At 42.8% G+C, this 22,585-nt stretch overlaps 1 protein-coding gene across 3 annotated transcripts in view; it reads left to right on the forward strand.

Annotated features, from left to right (window-relative positions):
- Window positions 1-22,585, forward strand: part of roraa (RAR-related orphan receptor A, paralog a) — a 140,736-nt gene that overhangs the window by 102,943 nt on the left and 15,208 nt on the right. The window contains exon 1 of one of the 3 annotated variants that reach the window (XM_085914215.1): window positions 1,496-1,628. The exons of the other annotated variants lie outside the window; for them this stretch is intronic. Coding sequence (XP_085770341.1) covers window positions 1,598-1,628 — 31 coding nt within the window. The 5' untranslated portion in view covers window positions 1,496-1,597. Of the gene's footprint in view, window positions 1-1,495; window positions 1,629-22,585 lie in introns of those variants that run through there. 3 annotated transcript variants of the gene reach the window in all.

Here is a 22,585-nt window from a genome sequence, read left to right on the forward strand (position 1 = left end):
TAGATGCGGCGCAATATGAGAGCATTGTTGACACAACGTGAGTTAATATGTTTAGTGGCCCTAATGGATCACAGGGGTCCTAATGAAACATTGTCACGGAAAGATTTATGTCGCAACCGCTGTCGAGTCCTCATTTCCATATTGTATACGGTTAGGCATACTTTTATTCAATTATTAGGACACCGTAGAAGGCGTCAAATGAATAATAAATATATTTAGAATTCATGATGGGACTAAATAAATATTCAAATCGTCTGTAACAATTGCATAGTTAATGTGCAATTCAGTCCCGGTGGAAGCATCATCATTCTCTTGCAAATACGCAGCGATGCAGTCATGTTGTTAACGTCAGATGCGTCTAAAGAGAATGTGAAATGAGCCTTCACAATCTCCAAATTTGAAATATTCATGGTGTAAACAAATATATATATATTTTTATCCCTCATCCTTTTTTTTCTAATTTTCACATTTGAAATGTTGTAGCTTCTGAAAGCCAATCCTCACGCTGTTTGTCTTGAGATGATACGAGAAGCGGCTTGTTCAGGGAAATGCCAAATGCAACGTGGTTATTGGCCAAGGCTGGATTGCTCTAAAACCAGAATATTGTATCAGAGGGAGGCAGCTGGCTACGAGTCAGAACAGATTATCATATGAGGATGAGCGAAGAGGAGGGGGGGGGGGGGTTGGCAGCAGGGGGTAGGATGGAGAGAGAGAGCCAGAGACGGGCATGGTTGGAAGCAGGGGGTGAGAGCGAGGCGAAGAAATCCTAGTGAGAAACTCATCGCCTGGTCGCTATGGACCGGTGAGAGGGGGGGGGCTTCACCCGAACCCTCTTCACCTGTCAAAATGAGTGTGTGAGATCTGTCAATGTACGTGTGTGTGTCGGATGGGACTACGTGCGAGCCCTCGGAGAGGTCAGAGGAAGACGCTGTGGCTCCACTCATCTTCTCAACACTGCTGGCAGACATCTGGCCCCCACACTGATCACTCATAGAGAGGAATTACACATCCCGTCTTATCCATCTTCTCCGATTTTTTTTTGCTTCTGATGTCTCTCTTCCCCTCTTCTCTCATCCTCGTCTGGCAATTTGTCCTCTTTTATTTTATTTTTTTTACTTCACTTTATACTTGACATTGCACCGCGGAGAACAAAAGTGTGAACCGGTGTCTGCTAGTTTTTTTTTTTACTGCAAAAGATAAGCGCGTACTTGGATAAGTGTGTGTGTAAAGGGGGGGGGGATGTGTCTAGCAGAGGCGGGCACGCTCGACTGCAATCAGCGGGAAGGCAGCCAAGCTTCCCTGCCTGAGCTCTCAGCGCCCCTACTGGCTGCACGCTGTGCCAATCAAAGGCGGGGAGGGGAGAAGAAGAGAGGAGAGGGGAGGGGAGGGGAGGGGGTGTGGTGGTGGAGACGGGGCGGGGTAGAGGGGGGGAGGAGTCAGAGCAAGAGCACTGATGTCACAGTCACGTGGATTCTGGTGTGGTCATGCTCCAAGGCTGAGAGGCAAGAGAGCTGTGGCTGGCCAGCTGCTGCTGAAATAGCAGTGGAAGGGGCTTTGCGCGGGGGTGATAGTTGTTCTCCTATGGACCCGACGCTTAATGATGTATTTTGTGATTTCAGCTATGAAAGGTAAGATGGAGCAAAATAAGAACAAGATAAAATAATAATAATAAAAAAAAACAATGCATGCTTGTGCGGGCAGCCTGAGTAACAAGTCGGCAAGTACAGCCTCGCTATTCATAGGCTGCCAACTCTTTGCATTTCATTTGCAAGGCATGACAGTGATAGAGGAGGGGAAATAGATGCATGCAAGTAAACGGCGCTTTAAAATGTTTTTATTTTTTTTTGCATGGTATTTTTTTTTAAATCTAGAAACGGCATTTGATTGAAAGTCACTGTTTTGTCATGCAGGGCAGAAGTTACATGATCGTTTGACAGTTGGGACTTTATGATGATTTTTATTGGTGATTGTAAAGGGAACGAGGAAGTGTCGGTATTTTTTCTTTTGGCACACTTCATTGAGTTGTTGAGTTGGGATGTGCGTGCGTGCGTGCGTGCGTGCGTGGCTGTGTTGAACGCGGGTCGCAAACGGGCAGCAAGGCGCGTGCACGGCAGCCAGACGATGCCGATGTATGGGGTGTGTATGTGCGTGTGTGTGCAAAAAAAAAACAAAAAAACGATGCGTGGATGAGAGTGCTCCACTGACCTATTTTGGGGGCGGGTGGGGGTAGTCGGGTTTACATGTGTGGCCATGATGAGACCCTGACTTGGGTCCTCCCCGTCTGTGTGATGATGATGATGATCTCGGATGCCAAATCCCAACTCTTCCACCCCCTCCATTATACAGACAAAAATGCACATACACACAAACACACTCGTAAACTCATTGGCACAGACAGACAGTGAAAGTGGAGTCATACATCGAGTGCAGCACGCGCATCTCTCTTGCATGGTTTCACACGTGCACGTAGGCACTCGTGCACGCGCACTGACTGTACTTATGAGCATGCGCTTCACACATTTTGAATCCACTAATTTGTCAGTGCAGACAAATGTTAGGACTCGTGCAGACGTGCACGCGCCATGCAAATGGCTTGAATAACAAGTCATGGGGGAGCGAGAACTGTCGTTTTGCATTAAATGCAAAACAAAATGAAACAAACAATAATGCCGTGTGGCATGGACTACTTTTTAAAACTGTCTTTCTTTCTTTTTTCTTTTTTGCTTTCCACCTGTCAAATTTGCATTTTTGCTTCAGAACAGCACATCATATAAAGTGGTAGCTTTAAAAATACCAAATATAAAACACAAAAATTAATGATTGATTGCATGAGATAAATTCAGAAGTTAAGTTAGGAGCCATTGTTGTCTGTTTTTAACAAAATCGAAAGCCGTAGCCACACTTGGTTTTAGATTCGGGACCCTTTTTGTGTCATCTATATTCACTTCACAAGTGAGGACATCTTTATCTTGCATTTGTATCTTTCCAAAGAGTGCAAATCAACTTATCTTACATTTATAGCATTTCTTTTTGATTTAGCATAGAATAAAAGTTTGCTGTACTTCTTTAGCGAATGCACCGCATGCACCGTTTGGGTTAACCTTGTTACTTTACTGATTATTTGACTATTTCATTCTGTTAATAGTCAACCACAAAAGCAGCAGCAAACGATAAGAGAACGGCGACCCCCCCCCCCCCCCCCTTCCTCCCCGTCTCTACTCTGCCTCCCTTTCCCCAGCACTGTCTCTCAAGTACCTAATTACCTGTAATGGAAACATCCCTCTCATTACCCCATGCAAATGAAGCAGCCTACTCAGCACAATTAAAATGAAAAACATAGTTACATCATTAAAAAAAAGTTCTTTGATGTGCTTATTGACAGAAAAGTATTTTTAAAAAGAAAAGTCAAACCCTCCTGTGCTGTAATTAATTAAAGCAGTCAAGGTCTTTTTTTAGGGGGGGGGGGGGTTGAGCACGTGCAGACTGTGCATGAATATGTGATTTGGTGTGAGTGTTTACTAGACTGTAAAAAATGTTCAGTGTCTGCAGAGAAGGTAAGGTCGAATGTTTCGCGATAGGCACTTTGAGGTCGTGCTATCATGGCGTTAAATATTTGCTGTTGATTTGCTCCTCTTTGTCACTCTTCATTAGCAGGCCATTGCAAAACTGCAAGCCTTCCCTCACACATGAAAGCAGAAGTTAACAAGATTGGCTATTATCCACTTAGAGACTCAGGACATAGAAGGAAAAATGGCCACAGATTAAGGTGAAGGCATATATAGCGCAAGTTACCTGAAAGGATTTAAAATAAGACGTGATTAACCAAGAGGGGTAATTTAGGGAAGCGTTCTTGCATGCCTCGGTCAGATAGGTCCATTTAAAATGTGAAATTCATTATTATTATTTTTTTTTAATCCTAATTCTTCTTTCTCTAATGGTTTATATTTCCACTTCCAACTCAAATTGATGATATCAGCTTGACAGAGCGTGCATGCGTGCGTGCGTGCCTTCATCCTTTGTTTCGCCTCTCGGCTGCAAGTGCAATGGCGTCCCCACGGGTTATTAACGTGTGCGAGGTGTGCCAGTTGGTGGCGCCTCTTTTTCTGGCTGTTTAATGAGATATTGACTACCCATTGTGGGCATGGATTTTTATTTTGGCTCTGTGATAGGGTAGAGGAAGGATAGCAGTCCTCACACATTATATAAATGAATAAATAAATGCATTTTCATATATTAAATTATATATATATATTTTTTTTCTTTATATTAAATTTTTTTTCCCTTCATGATTCATAATGGTTGTGTTCATTGTCACACTTTTTTCTTCCGAGCTATATATTCAAACTCTAGCCTTCTCCTTAGCTCTTCATAACTGCGTCCTCCTGTCATGTAGCATTTAACTGCTGACACGCTACTTCCTCTGTCAGCACTGCTTGGATCATCATTTAGCACAGCTATGGTATTAAAGATAATGTTTACTCTTCTCCTTTTTGAGGCTGGTCCTTGAGAATCAGACGCAAAATCATTTTGACTTGCAAACAGTGCGACCTCGGGGTCGGTCGACTTTACGATCTACAATTCAAATCTCATTCATATGATTTAAAGTGATTTATAAGTCATTTTTCTGTTTAATAACTGGGCTCAATAGTTTTCATTGGTTCTTTGCACCTGTTTGTCTTGATAAATTGTTCAGCTTAGAAGTTGTTTTTATAGTCAAGATCCCCACCGCCTCTTTTGATTCTATACTTTGTATCGTGTTTTCCCCTCCGTTGAGGCCTCAAGAGTGCTGTCTGTCCATCGGTGTTTTTTGAAGTTCCATCAAAGAGGAAATGGGGGGAAAAAGCATTATTGATTTTGCGTTTTGTCTGACTCCAACACGAGAGGATGTTAAAGACGCGTCAGGTGTTGAATGTGTCGAGGGAGATGGAATCGGAGATGCGGGAGGAACTGCAAAAGGTGGAAGGTGAGTAGAAGGAACTCCAGACTCAGTAATGCGGCCGTCCCAAGAGTCAGAAACTCGGTCCTCCCGACTGCTATCCTTCGCCGGCCTGTTCTTAAAGTCTTTTATTGTGGAAGACAAACCTCCAATGCTTCACGAAATGAGCGAGTCCTCAGATAGGAGGCCCGTTTCTCTTTGAAAGCGCAAGCCGCTTTCTTGTAATTGTAATCAGATCTCATGCTGCCGGTGCCGAAGAGAAGGCAAGGCGCATTGTGAATGTCTTTTATTGGCTCGGTCGTGTGAATGCGCCGTTGGCTGGGTTATCGGGTACACTTGGAAGTTGGTGCGTGAAAAGCTCCGCGTCTATTGATTGGTCAACAGAGAGCTTTATGTTAAAAATAGTGCAATTAAAAATTCTGTTCCAAGGTGAATTCAAAGCAGCATTTGCTGTTTTAAGATGCTGTCAACACACTGCGCTGTACTGTTATGTTTTATTCTTTCTTTTTTTAAATTTATTTAATTATTTTTTTTTATTTATTTTTTTTGTTCAGTGTATTGTCAAATTATATAGATATATATATTTTAAAAATAAATAAATAAATAAATAAATAAATAAATATATATTTATATTTATATTTATATTTATATTTATATTTATATTTATATTTATTTTACCTCTGTGTGGAAGAGCTGTCAAGTTTGGGTGACTCAGCGACAGTCTGCTCTTAACATGGTCAAGCTCTTGCCCTTGAAGTGCTCGCTGTATTTTTGAAGAAAAGACAGCGCTTAGAATGCTGTCGAGTCCGGGCGAGAGGAAGGGGTCAGAGGTCACGACATACAAAGTCACCCTCCCCTCTGCTCCGTGGAGACGGACTGCTGCATCTCGGGACCCTGCCAGGGAGGAAAGGATGAAAAATGAGAGGTGCATGGAATTCTGATGAGCTGAGGGCACGGGCGGAGCTGGAACAAAGGTCGTCGCTACATGCGCTCTGCCACTTTATTACAAAAGGGAGAGAGCTGCGAGGAATGTTTGAGGATAAATCCCAGAATAAACCACCTCTTGAATAAAACCTATCTGATATCTGATAAACCGATTTCGTATTCCTCCTGAGCAGCAGGGGGTGCTGTTACAACAGCGACAAACAATCCAAACTTGAATTATGTCAAACACCTTCACTTAGCGAGCAGGTTTGCGACTCTTGAGAAGGAAAAAAGTTGAAGCTCAAAGTTAACGTCACAAGGCGCTCGCCGTTCCAAACAAAGACGCTTTTTTTAAAAGAAACGCTGTCATCATGAATAACAAAGAAAAATAGCCTTGCCGGAACAGTGTTCAAGATTGATTTGTATGCTCATGCATACATTTGAAATAGAAGAAATGCTGCTTCAGTACTAATTAGCAAGATGAAAGGAGAAGCAATGCGCTAGGCAAGGAACTTTGTTAAAGGCACCGCACATGGCGCTTTCAGGGACATGGCACTTTAATGAAATCCAACCCTGTTAACCAACTTCTGCCAAAATGATACTTCGAAATGGGTTTTCTCCGAATTAAAGTTCAAGAGAACAGCATGTGAGCAAAGTTGACAACAAGCCTCATTCACCCAGGCTCTGACATGAATTGTTGCTTTCTCAGAACTGGAATGAGCCTTGGACATAGTTTCATTTAATCATTTTCAAAGATTATTCTGGTCTGACCTAGACCACACACAGCTGCTATTAAATCATACCTGCTTACATATCGCCACACATTTTGGTTTTCCCCAAACTTCAATAATCCATTCCAAGAGCATTTTCCCAGCAGGGGGGGGGGCACAAAGGGTTAACTTGTCTATGGAGAACTCCTTGACCTATCTGAGATGAGCTCCCCACCCTCCCTCGCCGCATTATAGAATATCTGATTGCTGATTATGAGTTTATTCCCCATCGCGCTGAGCCTTTTGCACGTCGGGATTCCATCCCTCCCTGCCTGAACTGATTAAGGAGCTGAAGATGGTGCTCCAACTCTCAGCGATTGCTCAAAGGCTGGTAATCGGGAGTGCAGCTGGCAATCACCCACTAGTGTCTCCTTTGGGGGGGGCTTATGTTGTTGTTTTCAAGTATTTTTTATTTTTTTTTATTGTTGTCTTTGCTCCCGTAGGCTTTCTCGTTTCTGGAATAATTCTCGTTTCTTAGTGCTGACCGAGCGCAGGTCCTCGTCAAGCGAGCCCGGTCCAGAACTAGACAACGAGCGTGTCAGCAAAGAGAGTCTCGGGATTCGCGTATGATCGCTCTCTAAGAGGAGCCTAAATTGGGCAAAGAGGAGCTTGATGTTTTAAAAAAAAGCTTAGCTCATTTTCAAAGCTCCTCGAATGTAACACACGGGGACAAAAGAGCTTCAGTTAAATTGGAGGAAATAGCTCCACAGTTGCTGAAAAAATGTATCCTTATGTAAACTTTTAAGGGCTTATGTGCTGTTAAATGGATTTGTGTCAACGGGAAACACATTTCCCCAGCGAAAGACGGGCACGCCTGCTTTATTTGCTCGCAGGGATCTGTCGCTCGGCGACAAATCAGCAGCTGTCATCTCGGAGTTTTGTTTTGTCAATAGTCGGAGAGGGGGAGGGGGAGGGCAGACGTATTGCAAGTACGCTGATGGCTGTTTTAATGCATTTAATGTGCGTCTCGGGGCAGCAAAGGAAAGTGTGCCCAAACACAGCATTCTCAATGACTATCAATCCCGCACAGGCCTCCGACTAATGGCATCCCACTGTCATCGCACACAAATGTAAAGGACTCAATGTTTGCACATAGAGACTTCAAGCGTGTGCTTTCTGTTTCTGTTATACAAATTTGATCGCAGTTCATTTTAAGACGCCATGTCTCGGCTGGTTTTATGATCGATTAAGTTAGATAAGACATGGCTTCTCTGAAAGCACATTTGTTGAATAGCTTCAGGGACATTTCATATATTTAAATAAATAAATAAATAAATAAATAAATAAATATATATATACATATATATATTTAAAAAATATATAAAATAATATTATATAAATATACGTATTTATAATAGATTAAAAATAATCTATTAAAATATAGATATATATTTGGATCAATATTTGACAGGATCATTTACATCTGTTCAATTTCGATTAAGTCGTACAGTCAGATGACTCAAAACTATATTTTTGCTGCTACACACAAATATTGACCAATAAGCAAGTCTACCAAATATATTTTCTGGTTTGATAGTGTTTCTTTACGGTAGTTTTAGCGTTAAAGTAAAATGTGAGCACCATTGTCAACAATCTTGAGGTTTATTTTTTTTCTATTTTTACATATTCTTCAACAACAAAGCGCTTCCTTTCTTTTGCCTCGTGACTGAAGCATTTGAGTGTCGCAGCCAAAGATAAAAATGTTTAAAGGCATTGCTTTCTCCCCAAATGAAAATGATCAAGTACCTAATGAATACCTTGCCCGTTTCGGCAGAGGATTACATTCATATTTTTTTGTTTTGATCTTTTGACACGTGTTTACATCGCCTGCTCTGCTTTGATCACAGCGTGCTCTTTTTTTTTTTTTCCAAGTCTTTCTCTTGATGTGGGATTATTCTAATTTATACATAAGGGATTTTTTTTTTCCTGTGCAGGCTTCAAGTTGAGTAAACACGATATACATAGTAGACAAACTATATTTGTTTACACAGCCTCATTAATGAGCCCTGTGGTAATTAACCAGAGGCCTCTGAGTAGGGGGAAATGGACACTGTTCAAATAATGAATTCCTTTTTTTTTTCATACCTGGTGTGAGGGGGGAAAAGTGTCTGATCAATTCTGCCCTCAGTTGTAGCACTGTGTTTTCTGAGAACACATCATTTAGTATTAGACCCTGGATGACCTTTAATTACCAGCAATCCCTTCTAAAAATAGACATTTCTGCAACCTCAGTTAAACTTTTTCTGGCCTATAAAATAGAGCAAAGTTACCAAACCCATAACCAGAATTATTTTTAATTGTTTGATTCAAATATATATTTATAATCACTGAATTACTGTATCAAAATGTGTTCTTTTGCTGTGAATGCTGTTAATGCCGCCATGTTTTAATTTAGCTGAAATTTTGAGTTTGTTTTCGAAACGTTATCCATAGTCAACAGATATTTTATGCGTCTTACGGCTGTATGTTTGAAATATAGATTTGATGTGACAATAGTACATCCCCTGAGCGAGCACAAAAGCCTCCAATCATGAAGGGTTTATTTTTAAAACTACAGCAACGGCTTTCTGTGGATTAATTCCAGTCTATGGTTCCCATTGTGAAAGAAACAAATTGGGCTTTACGGAATTAGTGTGTTTGCCGCATAAATCTCAAATCTATTCCTGAAACATACAATTGTGTTTAATGTGATTGGATGCCTCCGTGCTGCCTTTGAGTGAGTTTTAAAAAAAAAAATGGATAAAAAGGAAGCTTCCCTACTGGATTATAGGTGCAGGCGTGTGATGGTTTGGTGGTTTTTCCTTCATACAGCCAGGTGTGTTGTCTGGATCCAATATGGATGTGCAGGGGATGTCTGTGTACTTTAGTACTGGGAGACTATTTGCCGAAGGTCATTTGGGATCATAGTGTGCCATTAATAATTCCTGAAAGCATCCATCTGTTCTACTGGAAAAAAAAAAAAAAGACAAAAAGTGTGCATCTGCAAGTTAGCATCATGCTGTTTAAAAGTGAAGATCCGGTCATTTATTAGCCAGTCCACAACTGTCTTTCAAGTCTACACCTAGCGTGGGGGCTAGCTTGTGAGTCTCTTTTGGCATTTAATAGGCTGAATTGAGTGGACATGTGTCACCTAGCAGTTCCCCACCTTCCCTCGCAGACTAGAAGCCTCTCCACAGGGATGCAATTACCACCCTCCATCGTGTCTCGTCTGTTAGCTGGACCAGGCGGCGCCGGAGAAGTGATCAAACCCAATTTAAATCCAAGTATTGCATTCCGCCAGCAGCCGTAAGAGGGAAGAAAGAAAAAAAAACTCACAGGTGCACCTGGAATTTTAGTCTCAATGACAGGTCTACTTGAGATTCGCTGGAGTCCCGCGGGGAGTAAATGGATGTTTGGCAGGGGCGTACGTTGCTCGGGCCTCATGAGCACCCAGTGGGCGAGGAGGCGTGTGGCTGGCTGAGTGAAAGATGGCGGTGTGCGTAGAGAGCGAGTGCACACAAGCTGAGGCTGTGACAGAAAACAGTGAGAGTTTGGCTCCCGCTGCTCCGTCTTCCAACACCAACGATTAATTTCCTCTTGTTATTTATCTGGAACAATATGGCAACCATCATGCCGCACAGGATAAAGCAAACATTCTCTCTCAGCTTTTGATTTTCAAAGGTCATACTAGGAATTGCAATTCTGTGTGAATAGTGTGTGAAAGCTGACAAATGCTGGCGGCAAGCTAAAAATAAAACGGACTGACTGACAGTGAAATAAACCAATCATAAGGGCTTTTACACTACAGTCGGTTTTTCACTTAAAAAAATAGTACCACGTTGAATAAATTTGTTGAGAGGCAGGCGAGCTTGCAAGGAGAGGGTCACCTATGTGAACATATTGATCTGTGGCTACGGTTAAGCTAAAAAAAAATACAAAAATAAAATGGCCCACTGCAGCAATAAGATTTTTTTTTGTTTGTTTCCAAAAGAAAAACTTACCTGTTCACAGTTCTGGCACAACAGTAGAAATTGTGTCATGGAATTATGTCAAAGTGATACATCTTGACAGAGAAATGAAAATCTTTGTGTGCCTTTTCTTAGTTTAGCCTGGGTTGTTAGCGGAAGAGTCTTTGCCACATGGATTTTTTTTTCTAGCTATGAACATTTTGAATCAAACAAACAACAGAATTCTTCCCAATTGGTATTTTAGACCATTTCCCAAACGTGGAGACTCGCACTTCTGATGTATCACTTTGAAATAAAATTATCTTTAAGCCTGTAAGATAATTTTGACATTGTAATAAAATGTATTAAGATCATATTTTGTGGTATATTGATGGTTGAAACAATTAATACAGGCCATTAAAAACATTTAATTGGAAACATTTGTAAATTCTTGAGTGGATTTCGAAACAATGTCTCATAGGTTATTCCGGGTTTCCTTTGTTGTATGGGTCTGCTGAGGGAGCACCTGTACGTGTGTACGTCGAGTTTCCGAGTGTACGTACGTATGAGTAACAGCCATGTTGGAGCCGCCGGCTCCTCTACTGTACTCCGGGGCTGACCAGTGAGTCGGCTTGAATCACCATCAGCTCCAAACTGCTTCGCCTGGCCAATTTGAATTTTACATCTCTGCTGACTCATAACCCTGTCAGAACCTTTCTTCTTTATCATACCGCCGCCTCCAGTGGCGTCTCGACAAGCGATAGAAATTAACAATTCAAATTAGAAACCCGGTCGCAATTACTGTGATATTGTCAGAGGCTTTGTTTAAGCTAAATGTTAAAAGATCATTTCGCCCGTGGCATTTCACCGGGAGTTAATAGCTACGTCTGAACAAGCAAGGAGTGAGCAGTCGATTCAGGCTGGTCGTCAAAAAGTGTCAGTGGACACTGGTTGAAGATGGGAGATAAAAGGGAGCGATTGAGCAACGTACATTCACGGGAATTCCGATACCAAGGTTCAAGGTTATCTGGACAAATCGGACTCGTGTTACCATTCATTCACCCCTCCTCAACCACCAAAGCAGCAAATTAGCAATTCCGATGTCTGCGAGCAGGTCTGGCCAGGGAATGCCTGTGAATCCTAATGCCATGATTAAACTTTCATATCCATCCTGGGGGAAGTGCTGCATATACAAAATAAGCCATCTCTTTTTATTTTTCAGCACTTTAAGTAAGGCTGTCGATGTGAGTAAACATAACACTCTTCAATGGGGTTAAACAGACAAGGCGGAGGGCCGGGTTAGAGAGCAGAGAGAGATTCGAGTCGAGTCTCTTTCTTTCAGTGGAGATGCTTGCGAGCGATACACTTCACTTTTGAGTGTGATTATTTTCAACAATGAACAGTTGTTCCTTCCACAAATAAATAAACTTTTCTTCTGTTACATCTGTCAACGTCCAATACATCCATTGTCTCAATTTTCACTGAAAATTGTAAATTCGTCAGATTATATATATTATATCCTAGGTAGCTATGCTAATGTTATACTAAAAATAGTGGCAATGACGATTTGCCTTAAATGAAGGTAAAATCACCACATATTTCTGCTTAAATTGATTAAATGTCAAGTCGAGTCGGTGTGAGGTACAGCGAGTGTCCATCCTCACAGCAGTCCAGACCTTGAACGTGGCTATTATGTAAGAGCGTCTTATCAGCGTCTACCGCCTGCCGAGCTTCCCGAGCTCCCCCCATTCCTCCTGCTTCCTAAACATGGGCCTTCATTAGCAGGGCTAAATGTCCCCGGTTCTTCGCAATCTCTATCATTTCTTGGCTTGGGGCAATCCAATAATTACCTGGTCTCATTTTCCCTCCTTCTGGCCAGTAGCAAAGTGTTCTGACTTGCATTAGTTTGCATGAAATATTATCAGAATATTGCACATTTTTTCCATCCGGCAGCCTCTGACACAGGAAATATGGAGTCACCGCAGCTGTGATTGACAGGTGTCTGTTTTGTGTCTTCCCCACGAGAGTAATTCTTTTGTTCTGTGAGGTAGAGCAGGAATTTTAATGGAGGAATAGGCGTGTAGTGTGTATAAAAGCTCTGACGCTTTTGTTTAACCTCTGTCTGCCATTATTTCTGAGCGCTATTGTTATGCATTGCTCTTTGTTATCTACCGCATAGGTGTAAAATAATTCGCTGAATTTAAACTCTGGAGTAAATTCACTTGTGTTCAAAAGAAAGAACTATTAGCGTTGACGATGGAGTACTGCTAATGGAGCAGGTTGCCTAGCAGCGACTATATTGCAAATGATAACTGGAAGGGTTGGCTTGAAAGTTCCGGGTTATGGTGTGGAGGCCAGGGATTCTTATTATTAAATCCTATCAGTAATAAAGTCCCACCAGATGTGGATTAGCAGATGGCTAAGCTTCACCAGGAAAGGCGAGGAGCGCCTAACATCTGAGGTCAGTGGAAATCATGATGCTAGCTAAAGTGAGCGTTGAAATGATGTCGCGCAGACATCGCGGGTTCGTTGTGTTTGCCATCACAACATTTCTGCTACATAGCAACATACACATGGAAATGAAAAGCATAACGTAACACATAAAGAATCACTGTCAAGTAAAATGTCGGCTAAACCGCGACTCACTTCATCTAGCTAAACGAGAACTAGCATCAAAATCTTCCTCAACGGTTACTGTAACAGATTAATAGAAGATTTGGTGAGTGTTTTACTGAGATCGCAAATGGCTGAGGCAATGATGTTTTGAATATGTTAACCAGCATGCTCAACCTTAAAGACTGTGTATGAATCAAACACCACATCAATATCTTTTTGTAATGTTAGCAAAATGTGCAGGCGCTTGGTCTCCTCTGAATGTTCATACGCTTAACCCCATCGAGCGCATCTGGCCTCGCCCCGGCTGTGGGAGGCGGCGATCACTTTGGACTTTGCGACCGTCACTTTAATCTCTAATGAAGGCTCGGCCCGGGCCCTCCGATGCCAAAACATTCATAAACAGGCCTGTCAAGGGGATTGCAGCGCTAACAGTACAAATGGCAAAGCAAACCCCCCCCGGGAGCTCGCAATGCCGGCATTATGGTCTAATTCAGATGAAGCTTTAACAAGATGGGCTTTCACATGAGAGCGTTTGTCTACTCCGCCTTGCTTAATGCGGCATATAGGACTATCGGACGCCCCTCCTCCCCGTACGTCCATTTGAAATTAAAAGCGTGGTCGTCGCATTCTGTCGGTTGGCCAAGCGCATCCTTTGGGAAGGAGACTCTGAAATAACATCGCTCAATTCCCCCAGTAGCTAGCAACGCACAGTTTTTGAGATTGCATCACAAATTTCTCGATTCCGTCACGACCCGCTGGAGCATATGCGGCTTTTAAATTTACAACATTACGATACAAATGAAGACAATTTCATGTCTTAAGATGTAAATGTGTGCTAAAATGATTGTGTGAAACTGATTACTGGTTGCGGCGTGTTGTGACACATGCAGCAAGCACGGCAGCTGGTTAGTAATTAGAATAATCTTCTCCCTGGTAGTGATTTAGCTTTCATGATGGCAGCTTACCTCAAATTGAAAATAAATTTATAGATAAATGCCTCCGCTGTTGGAGCAAATTATAGTGGTGTAACTGAAAGGAGCCAAGTTGTTTATTTTGGCGGGAAAAGAGCAATCAGAGGAACAACACACAACACGCTCAGATTAATGTTCTCGCCACCCGGCAGTGATGAGACAAATTATTGTATTTTACTCTCAGCACATTCAACTCAGTCATTACAGATAGTATATTATTATCACAAGTAGACGCTACGGATTATTAAGATAATTGAAGGTTGCGTCATGAGTCCCTGCCTACGGTGGGTAAACGCTTAGCGTGTCTGCTTCATAGTTGAGCGGTTCTGATTTTAAGTCATAGCTCAGGCTTTCCTAAAGTGAGTTTAAAAAAAATGATGAAAACCTGTCATTACTTTTCCGTGGCAGTTTATTAGACTGAATTCCAGTAAAATTGGTCTTTGGTCTCCCTACTCTTTAATCTTATGCCATTCATAAAGCGAAAAGTAGCTAACTGCTGCTAGCATTATGTAGCGACTAGCACAAATCTTCTAAATTCAATTTGCACAGACACTACGCTTGAATATATGATGCTCGTTTCTTTCTTATTTTCTTGTGGAATTCCAAAGCCTCGAAGAATTTGGAGCCCAGGGCATCTGGCCTTATGCCCCACCCAGCGCTAGCCCGCTGCACTGGCAAGAAGCATAAAGATGCAAACATGCATGCACATAATTTGACAGCGTTTGAAATGCGGCTGCACATGTATTACATTGTTTTGCTCTCAGCTTCCGTTATGGCGTATGGAGGCAAATCCCACGGTGATGAGGCGTAGAAATCTGTCATGGAGGAAGTATAAGCCTTTCATATGCACAGCAGAGATAAAAGGCGGCCATTTTATCAGGCGAGCTGTCGCGGCAACATGCCTGAGTCCCGGGGAGCGCCTCCAGAAACATGTCCGTTAAATGACATGGCCCACGCGCGCCCAAAAAAAAAAGGGACGCCCCCGTTTTGTTCCGAGCTCCAGCCTGACAATTATACCAATTACGCGAGCCGCTATGTTGACAAACAAGCGGGAGAGAATGGCCTGCCCGTCGATTGGTCGCTACGCTCTGAGCTCCCCCCTGCTGTGACCCTTTTTGTCATTTAACTAGCATGGAGGAGAATTGCAATGGGTTTTTGGAAAAAATTCCCCAAGCTGTTTGCTCTTTTGTAAAAAGGGGAGCGGGGTGGGGCGACATTTGTGCCAAGTCAACAGGCAGAGAAACGGATCCAATGTGTCAAAAGCACAGAACAGAGGAATCATTCTTCTTGGAATTGTGCTTTGTTGACGTTGGTGTTTCTTGCTGAGGCTTTGACATGGGATCTTAAATGGTGACCCATCATGCAGCCTTCAGGTTGATGGGGAAGTGAGACTTATGGTGAGAGACCCCAACACCCCCCCCCCCCCCTCTTACCTTTTCACAAGCTTATCACATTGTGAGTGTATGAACTGTGTTTCCACGCCTAATACCTCAAACATTGACATGCTGGGATTTTCCAGATGTATTTATTTTTTTCCTGAAAGTGGTGTTTTATTCAGCAGTAACATTTTGCAGGGAGATTTCAAGGAAATAACAACAGCCGATTACAGTTGAACAGCGAGGTCAGGAGCGCTTTTATAATAGCTGTGGAAAGCAGCTGCATGGGTCATTTTTTGTTTCTTGAATTATCGTAACACTGAAGTCACACTCGGTGCATGCGAAGTGTCATTCGCTCGCTGAATACACAAAGGCAATGTGAGCACAGCTCAGTCGCTGCGTGTCTCCACACACACACACACACACACACACACACAAACACACACACACACACACACACACATACACACAGTCTTAGTCTTATGTAACAGAGTGTAAAGCAGGAGTTAGCAAACATTAGAGGTCAGCTGGTTATTAGGACAGTGGAAATGTACTCGTTCAATGGAGCACTGTGTACACTAGATGAATTAGATCAGTGGGCAGTTGGATAACTGCGCCTTTTGCGCCTCTTATTAATTATGTCGGCGCCTTAGTGGTTAGCGTTTGTGCCTCGTAGTGGTTCAATTCTCAGCTCCTGTATGGAATTTTTATGTTGTCTCTGTGTTGCCGTGGCTTTCTGTTATCTCCCTTTGGACTTTTGATTCGATTTAGCTGATGTTCTTTAACAGCCAAGGTGCTAAGATTTACACCTTTATCCGACAACGACCGGCTGGAGAATTTATTAGTATCCATTTAAATAATACCAACCTGAAGCCTCTCTAGTTCATTGAATTGTGTCTGATAGCGGGTATGGGCCCCATGCGATCATTTAACAATATTATTCCTCCTTTTGGTGCAGTGGTAAAAAATTAGCAGAGTGAAAAATTGTTAGATGTCCTGTCCTAAAAATCAAAATGTCTAAATTGGATAAGAGCTTCCCAGATGAAACTGTGTTATTTTAAGATAGTGAGTCACTGTTTGTGATTAATGTGGATGGAAGCCTACATGGCACATTTGTGTACTTACACGGACTTTCAAGAATGTCGATTAAAAATTAAGCACAGCGTTAGCTGTTAAAAGCGAATCGATTGTTAGCATTTAGCATTGTTAGCTTTCCCAGCATCTTAACTCCTCCCTTTTTTTATATATCAGATTGTCAGCAGTGAATGAGGATTTTGAAATTCACTCCAAGAGCAACGCCAATTGAAAAGAGTTGGCAACCTTTTAACACGCGCCGGCGCCGAGAGTCATGTTCCATTGTTTGACAGCTCGCGAGGTTAAAAATAACGCCGCTTGCAGCAAATTAGACGTATCATTTGGCTTCTAAGTGAGAGATGAATCTTTGTGTGGATGCTCCCGCCATGCCGTGACAGCGGGGCGATACATCAGCATGTCTTTCTCATAAACTCCAAATGGAATTGTAAACAGATGAAGCAATTTCACACCAAATGCATTCCGGCTGCAAGCCTCGCCACTTTTCAAGTGGAGCGCCGTATCGTTGCCGTACACATCCATTGCACTGTACGTTACTGTCCCGTGCACCCTCTCCAGCCGGAGTACATAAATCATCATTTGGGCCGCTCGCTGGGTTATTGCTGCCGCTTAAAGTCGGCTCTCAAAGTGTTTTATATGTTTTTTGATCTGATAATAAATCTGACGTTATTGCACTCATGCGGCTGGGATCACAGGCCCAACCTGCAGCCCTTTATTACCACAGACATCAAACTTGATCATATTCTACCATTCCAAAGACAATCATGTGGCATTTTACTGACACTGTCACAGAGCTATTAATTTCACAATATGTTTATAGTCATGGCTGGAGTACGCAGTGGTGTACATGCTGTATATTGGTGATTGATTAGCCCCCTGGGCTTTGATTTTGACAACTGTGAATGTCTATGAAAGCCATCTGCTCCCATTAGCCTGACTAAAACTCTGTTTTCGTACTTTAAAATGCTCTATAAAATGTCATTTATCTATTTTTTTTTGGTAGTATTTTGTTTGGAACGGATTAGTTTAATTTACATTATTCCCTATGGGAAATGTTGCTTTGGTTCAACTCTATAGAGTTCCACATGTTTCTCAACCTGCAGCATTGTGGGAGTCAACTTTTCCATGTCATTCAATAGCCAAAAGCTCTCACAGTGGAGTGTCTGTTAAGACGCTCAAAGAAGTGTAAATGTGAGATTCTTGCTACAGGGACGGTAAGCAAATCCATTTCCATCAGCTCCTCAGGTTAGAGGTGAGGTATCGTGTTCTCCTTTTCAACACTGTAGCTCCATTGTTAGATCATTGCCAATTCCCAAACACGTAGAGGAAGGATGTTCTTTGTCTCATGTTGTCTCTCAAACTAATCTCATGTGTTCTTTGGCTACTTAAGAGCCACAATCTCTTGGTCACCGAGCGCATGTAACAGCATTCACCCTTGACTTGTAAGATGACTTATTAGTCTGCATATGCAGCCTTGACTCCATCTGCTTGACGTGATTCATCTCCTCCTGCTTATCTGACAGCTATTGATGTGCTACACGGATAAATGCGCTAGATTGATGGAATTAAAGCCCACCCCATTCTTCTCACGCTGTGCATCCCTGACACATGTGAGAGACTCATGTCTCTCATTAAAGAAAATAAATGCTTCAGGCTTCCTTCCCGCCAGGTTGTCAAGTTAGTGAGAGTTGTGCGGGTGGGAAGCGACTGCACTTGTTTCCCCGTTCTGTAATCCACCCCCCCCCCCCCTTCCTTGCAGAATGGATTTAGTCCCGGCCTCGAATGTCGAGAGGGTAGAGTGCAAATTACAGCCGATGCCAAACAGAAAAACATTTAGCTTGTTCACAGATACCCCGATTGAATTATACAAAGGCACGCAGCTATCGATTATTCGATTAGCTTTCGGTGTCTGGCAGCGAAGAAGACAAGACGACAACTGTAAATAGTTATTGTGGCGTCTCTGCGTTTTCCCCCTCGGCTCTCACTTCACGTCGAAGCCGCTGAAGAAATCAAATCTTAAAAACTCCTTCCACTTTGGCACTTGGCTGTGCATCTACATTTTCGGCGCTAACTCTGTTTGGATTCCATCGGAGTGGATTAAGAATTCTTTAGCACAAACCCACGGGATTGCGGGAAACATAAAAGATGGGACTTTTTTTTTTTTGCATCCACGCTATACAAATAATTGCGGGTTTTCGACGGAGTAGAATTTCAAGCGCCCATCTATATGAGAGAGTGTCTGCTTTGATGTACAAATCCACAATTCAGCGGGGATTAGCAGCACCCCAAAGGTTAGCGGTTGCTAATTACACCAGATTGCATATACATATCTTAACAAGGCAGCCGTAATAAATGCGAGGTTTCATTAGCCTTTCGATAAGCAGTCGCGCATTTCGATAGCCTTTTCACGCACTCCTGTATACTTTGTCTGAGCTTTTGTCCCTTTTTTCCAAAAACAACCTACCTGGTGCAATATAATTTAAAAGATGCATCAGTGAATGAGAATTTGCGCAATCCTATAAACGAACCTCTCCGAGTCTATCCCAAAGCTCCGACCGCAGCGTTCTTCTCTTTTTACTGTATTTGGCTGGCAGCGTTTATTGCCTTCCGCATTACCATAATCCTTGGTTCCCTTCCACAAACCACCACTGGCTAAATGAATCTATTATTTTTTTTGCCCACAGCCGTAAAGATGCAACAAAATGCAATGTATTGCACAGGGGGAAAGAAACTTTTAAGATCACATTGAGATGTCGGTTTTCTCCCCGCATGTCTTGGCAGCTGCTTTTTTTTTTTTTTTGAAGAGACGACAGTGAGCTTGACCTTCGCTAATCTGATTGCGTAAGCTTCAAAGGTGGCGTGAAATGTTGCTCGGGCTCGTTGGCTTTTGTTGTCAGCTCCCCCTCGCGACCTGGTCAGCCCGGCTCTGTGTTTTCCGACCGCCTGCCTAAATTAAACATGTCCGGACGGAGGCGGGCACTTGCACCGCCACAGGAAACGCTTTTTCATCTCCTAATGAATGCGCCTGAGGGGGTCCCGTAGGGGGGCTTCACTTCACCCCTCATTAGGCGGGGTGCTGCCTCTTCCTTCATGCTGCCGAGCAACCTCCTGAAGAGGGGCATCCCACTTCATCTCCACATCCCACGCTCCCCTGCCCGAGGGCGTACGAGTGGACATCGCCCTCCCCCCCTCCCCTCCTCCCCCTTCGCTCTCCTCCTTTCTCATTGCAACACACAGCTCATGTTATTCTTGCAGAGCAGAGTCCACGCTCCTAACAACATTTTAATAGCCTTGTTTTGTCCGCCGCCATGTGATTTATCGCTTTACACACACTCCTGCGTGTCTTTTTACTGTATTGCCAAAAGTACTGTTGTGCTCACCGTGAAGGATCTGTGAAGTGGTTCGCTTCTGACTGAGAAGTGGCCAGCGCGGTTACATTGCTGTGGAAAATATTGACAGCTCCCTGTTAGTGACGCAAAATCAAAAGCGCACAATTCACGGCCGGGGTGAGGCAACGCCAAACCAAAGGAGCAAGCGCTGACTGTCAGCTGACTCCCCGAGCTCCTGTCTGGAAGCCCAACAGGCTTGAGAGCTGATTATTCCAGGGCTTTTGGGATGGCTTTATGCAATCATTAATCTTGGCACTTGTTTATTTGCCAGGGATTAACGTAACGCGCTGCGTTTAGGGACAGTTAGACAAGGCTATTGTTTACCTAAAAGGGAAAGGAACCTTTGCTTTGCGCATGGCTGCTTCGTCTGTCCGTGTTTGGCAAAAGGAGAGGGAATATGCCGTCTGTGAACTCGGCGTGGCAGTAGACGCTTCTCGGGTACCCTCGTCGTCTAGGAATGCTTTTTATAAGCAGCTACTCGTGCAGCGGAGGAGAAAAGGCAGCTTAATCCTCATTGATGTCCATTTGAAGACTTGCGGACATCTTGCGCTCAATTTAGGATGAGCCTCAGCGCACAATATAGTCAACAGAGTGGCGGCTTGTCAACAGAGGGCGCTGTTATCGATGAGTACGTTGCCGATAAATTCATTTTAAAAGTTTGCACTTGGTCCTCCACAACATACAAATTAGGCACAGTTGGCTTCTGCCTTTGACGGAAACTCGCCACATCCAATATGGCCACCACATACACTCGTCTATGGATCATGTAGATGACGTGAGCGAGATTGAGGGAACTTTTCTTCTAGCGCTACTCGTGTGTAGAAAGGTCGTCCGCTTCTCGTTTCAGCTTTATCACAGCTGTGGATCTTTGGGTAGCAAGTTCAGTATCGCTGCTAATATGACAAGGCTCATTTGTCTCAGTCACACATTGCTGGATGGATCAGATGGCCATTGATGGCATTTCATTTTCTCTGTCCTTGCTCACTCGCTTTCAACTGATGAAAATCTTCAAGAGTTTCAAGAACTGTAGCAAGTCCATACATAGAATAGTTTAGCTCGCAACAAACAAGAAACAAACTTCTGTTGGTATCGGCAGCCTTTACAAGTAATCGATACCTCAGTTAAGCCACCCCTACTAAAAAAATTATTAATATATCATCACTCTGAATTAAAATTACATATTCAACAATGCAGCTTTGTCATTGTTTTAATGCTTTATGTTTGATTTTTTTTTTTTATCCAAGACTTTTCTTTAAGTACGTTTTAACGTGCTCTATAAATAAAGTTGAGTTTAATGTAGTTGCATTTATTTTTCCTTTTACCGTCTCTAAAATACGGAAAAGGTAGAAAATCAATGGTCCGTAAAACAATCCTTCTCATGAAATTGGTTGTAGTTTCAAATTAATAGTTAGGCTGCAGGCCCAAAAAAAATTCCAATATTTTATAATGGTAAACTTTGACCCATGTGCAGAGCTGAGGTCAGGTTATATGTAAAAAGGGTGAGTCGCATCATGGCTGCAGGCATACGCCAAGCTCCCCCACCCTCCCCCTAGTTTGGAAAACAAATGGCAACCGTGATTACTATGCGGCCAGTCTGTGTCGTCGGGAAACATGTTTTCCTAAGGAGACCGCAGAGGGACAATTACTGTCAGCTGAAATATTCAGCCTGCTCGCCATGTGTGTTCTGGCCACGTGCCTAAGACCCGCTGACCCCAAGCAGCAGCATGAGACGGGACCTCTCGTGGTCCCTCTCCCTCCCCCTCTGTGTCCGCTATTACTGAGTGAAGCACTTTGCAACGGGAAGGGGAAGAAGAAAAAAAAAAGCGCACATAAAAGCACATATACTTGTCACCCTTTGGGCAAAGAAGAGACCATGCAGGAAATTGTGCAATGTAAGTTTTGATTTTCTTTGTGTGAACCAGTCGAAATATCCTGTTCAAAAGCCCACAGCAGAGTTTTGGTTGTCTTACAGAAATGCATACTAATACAGCAATTAGAGAGGGAAGCAAGTTGTACAGCGTGGCAGTGGAGAATTCCCCCGTGAACCACTACAAGGCTCTTTGTTGTTATGTAAAGGTTTCTGCATGTAATTGCACTGGATGTTTTGAAGCCTTCATTATTTATATATTCCTGTGCATTTGCAAAGGAGCCCGGCCGGGCCGCTGTCCCCCGCGAGGAGGAGCGAGTCGGCGTTGGGGCGAGTGTTCGCTACACAAAGTGTCTCAGCAAAATCAAGGCGTTGCGGCCGTATAGTTCAAGTGGTCGCAGTGAAGCGGGTCACGAGATGAAATTTAGGAAGGACAACAGCAGCTGTCAGTCAGTTTGCTCTTGAGTTCAAGTCAAAGTTTTGCTGCATTAATTTAAAATAACTAAAAAAAAAAAAAAATATGTCCTATACAATATATTCTAAATACACCACATCAGAGTTTTTAACAAAGTTGATATTTGATCCCTGAACTTCAGAACTGTTCTTCCTAATCTTTGAAAAAAAAATTATATCACAATTTATTTCTACTTTTTTTTATCTAAGTGGCGTGTGCATAGCAGAAATAGCTGGATTTTTTTTTTTAGTTTTTTTTTTTCTT

This window comes from Syngnathus leptorhynchus, chromosome 6, assembly GCF_054491065.1.
Source record: "Syngnathus leptorhynchus isolate UIUO chromosome 6, UIUO_Slep, whole genome shotgun sequence".
Classification (NCBI taxonomy): domain Eukaryota; kingdom Metazoa; phylum Chordata; class Actinopteri; order Syngnathiformes; family Syngnathidae; genus Syngnathus; species Syngnathus leptorhynchus.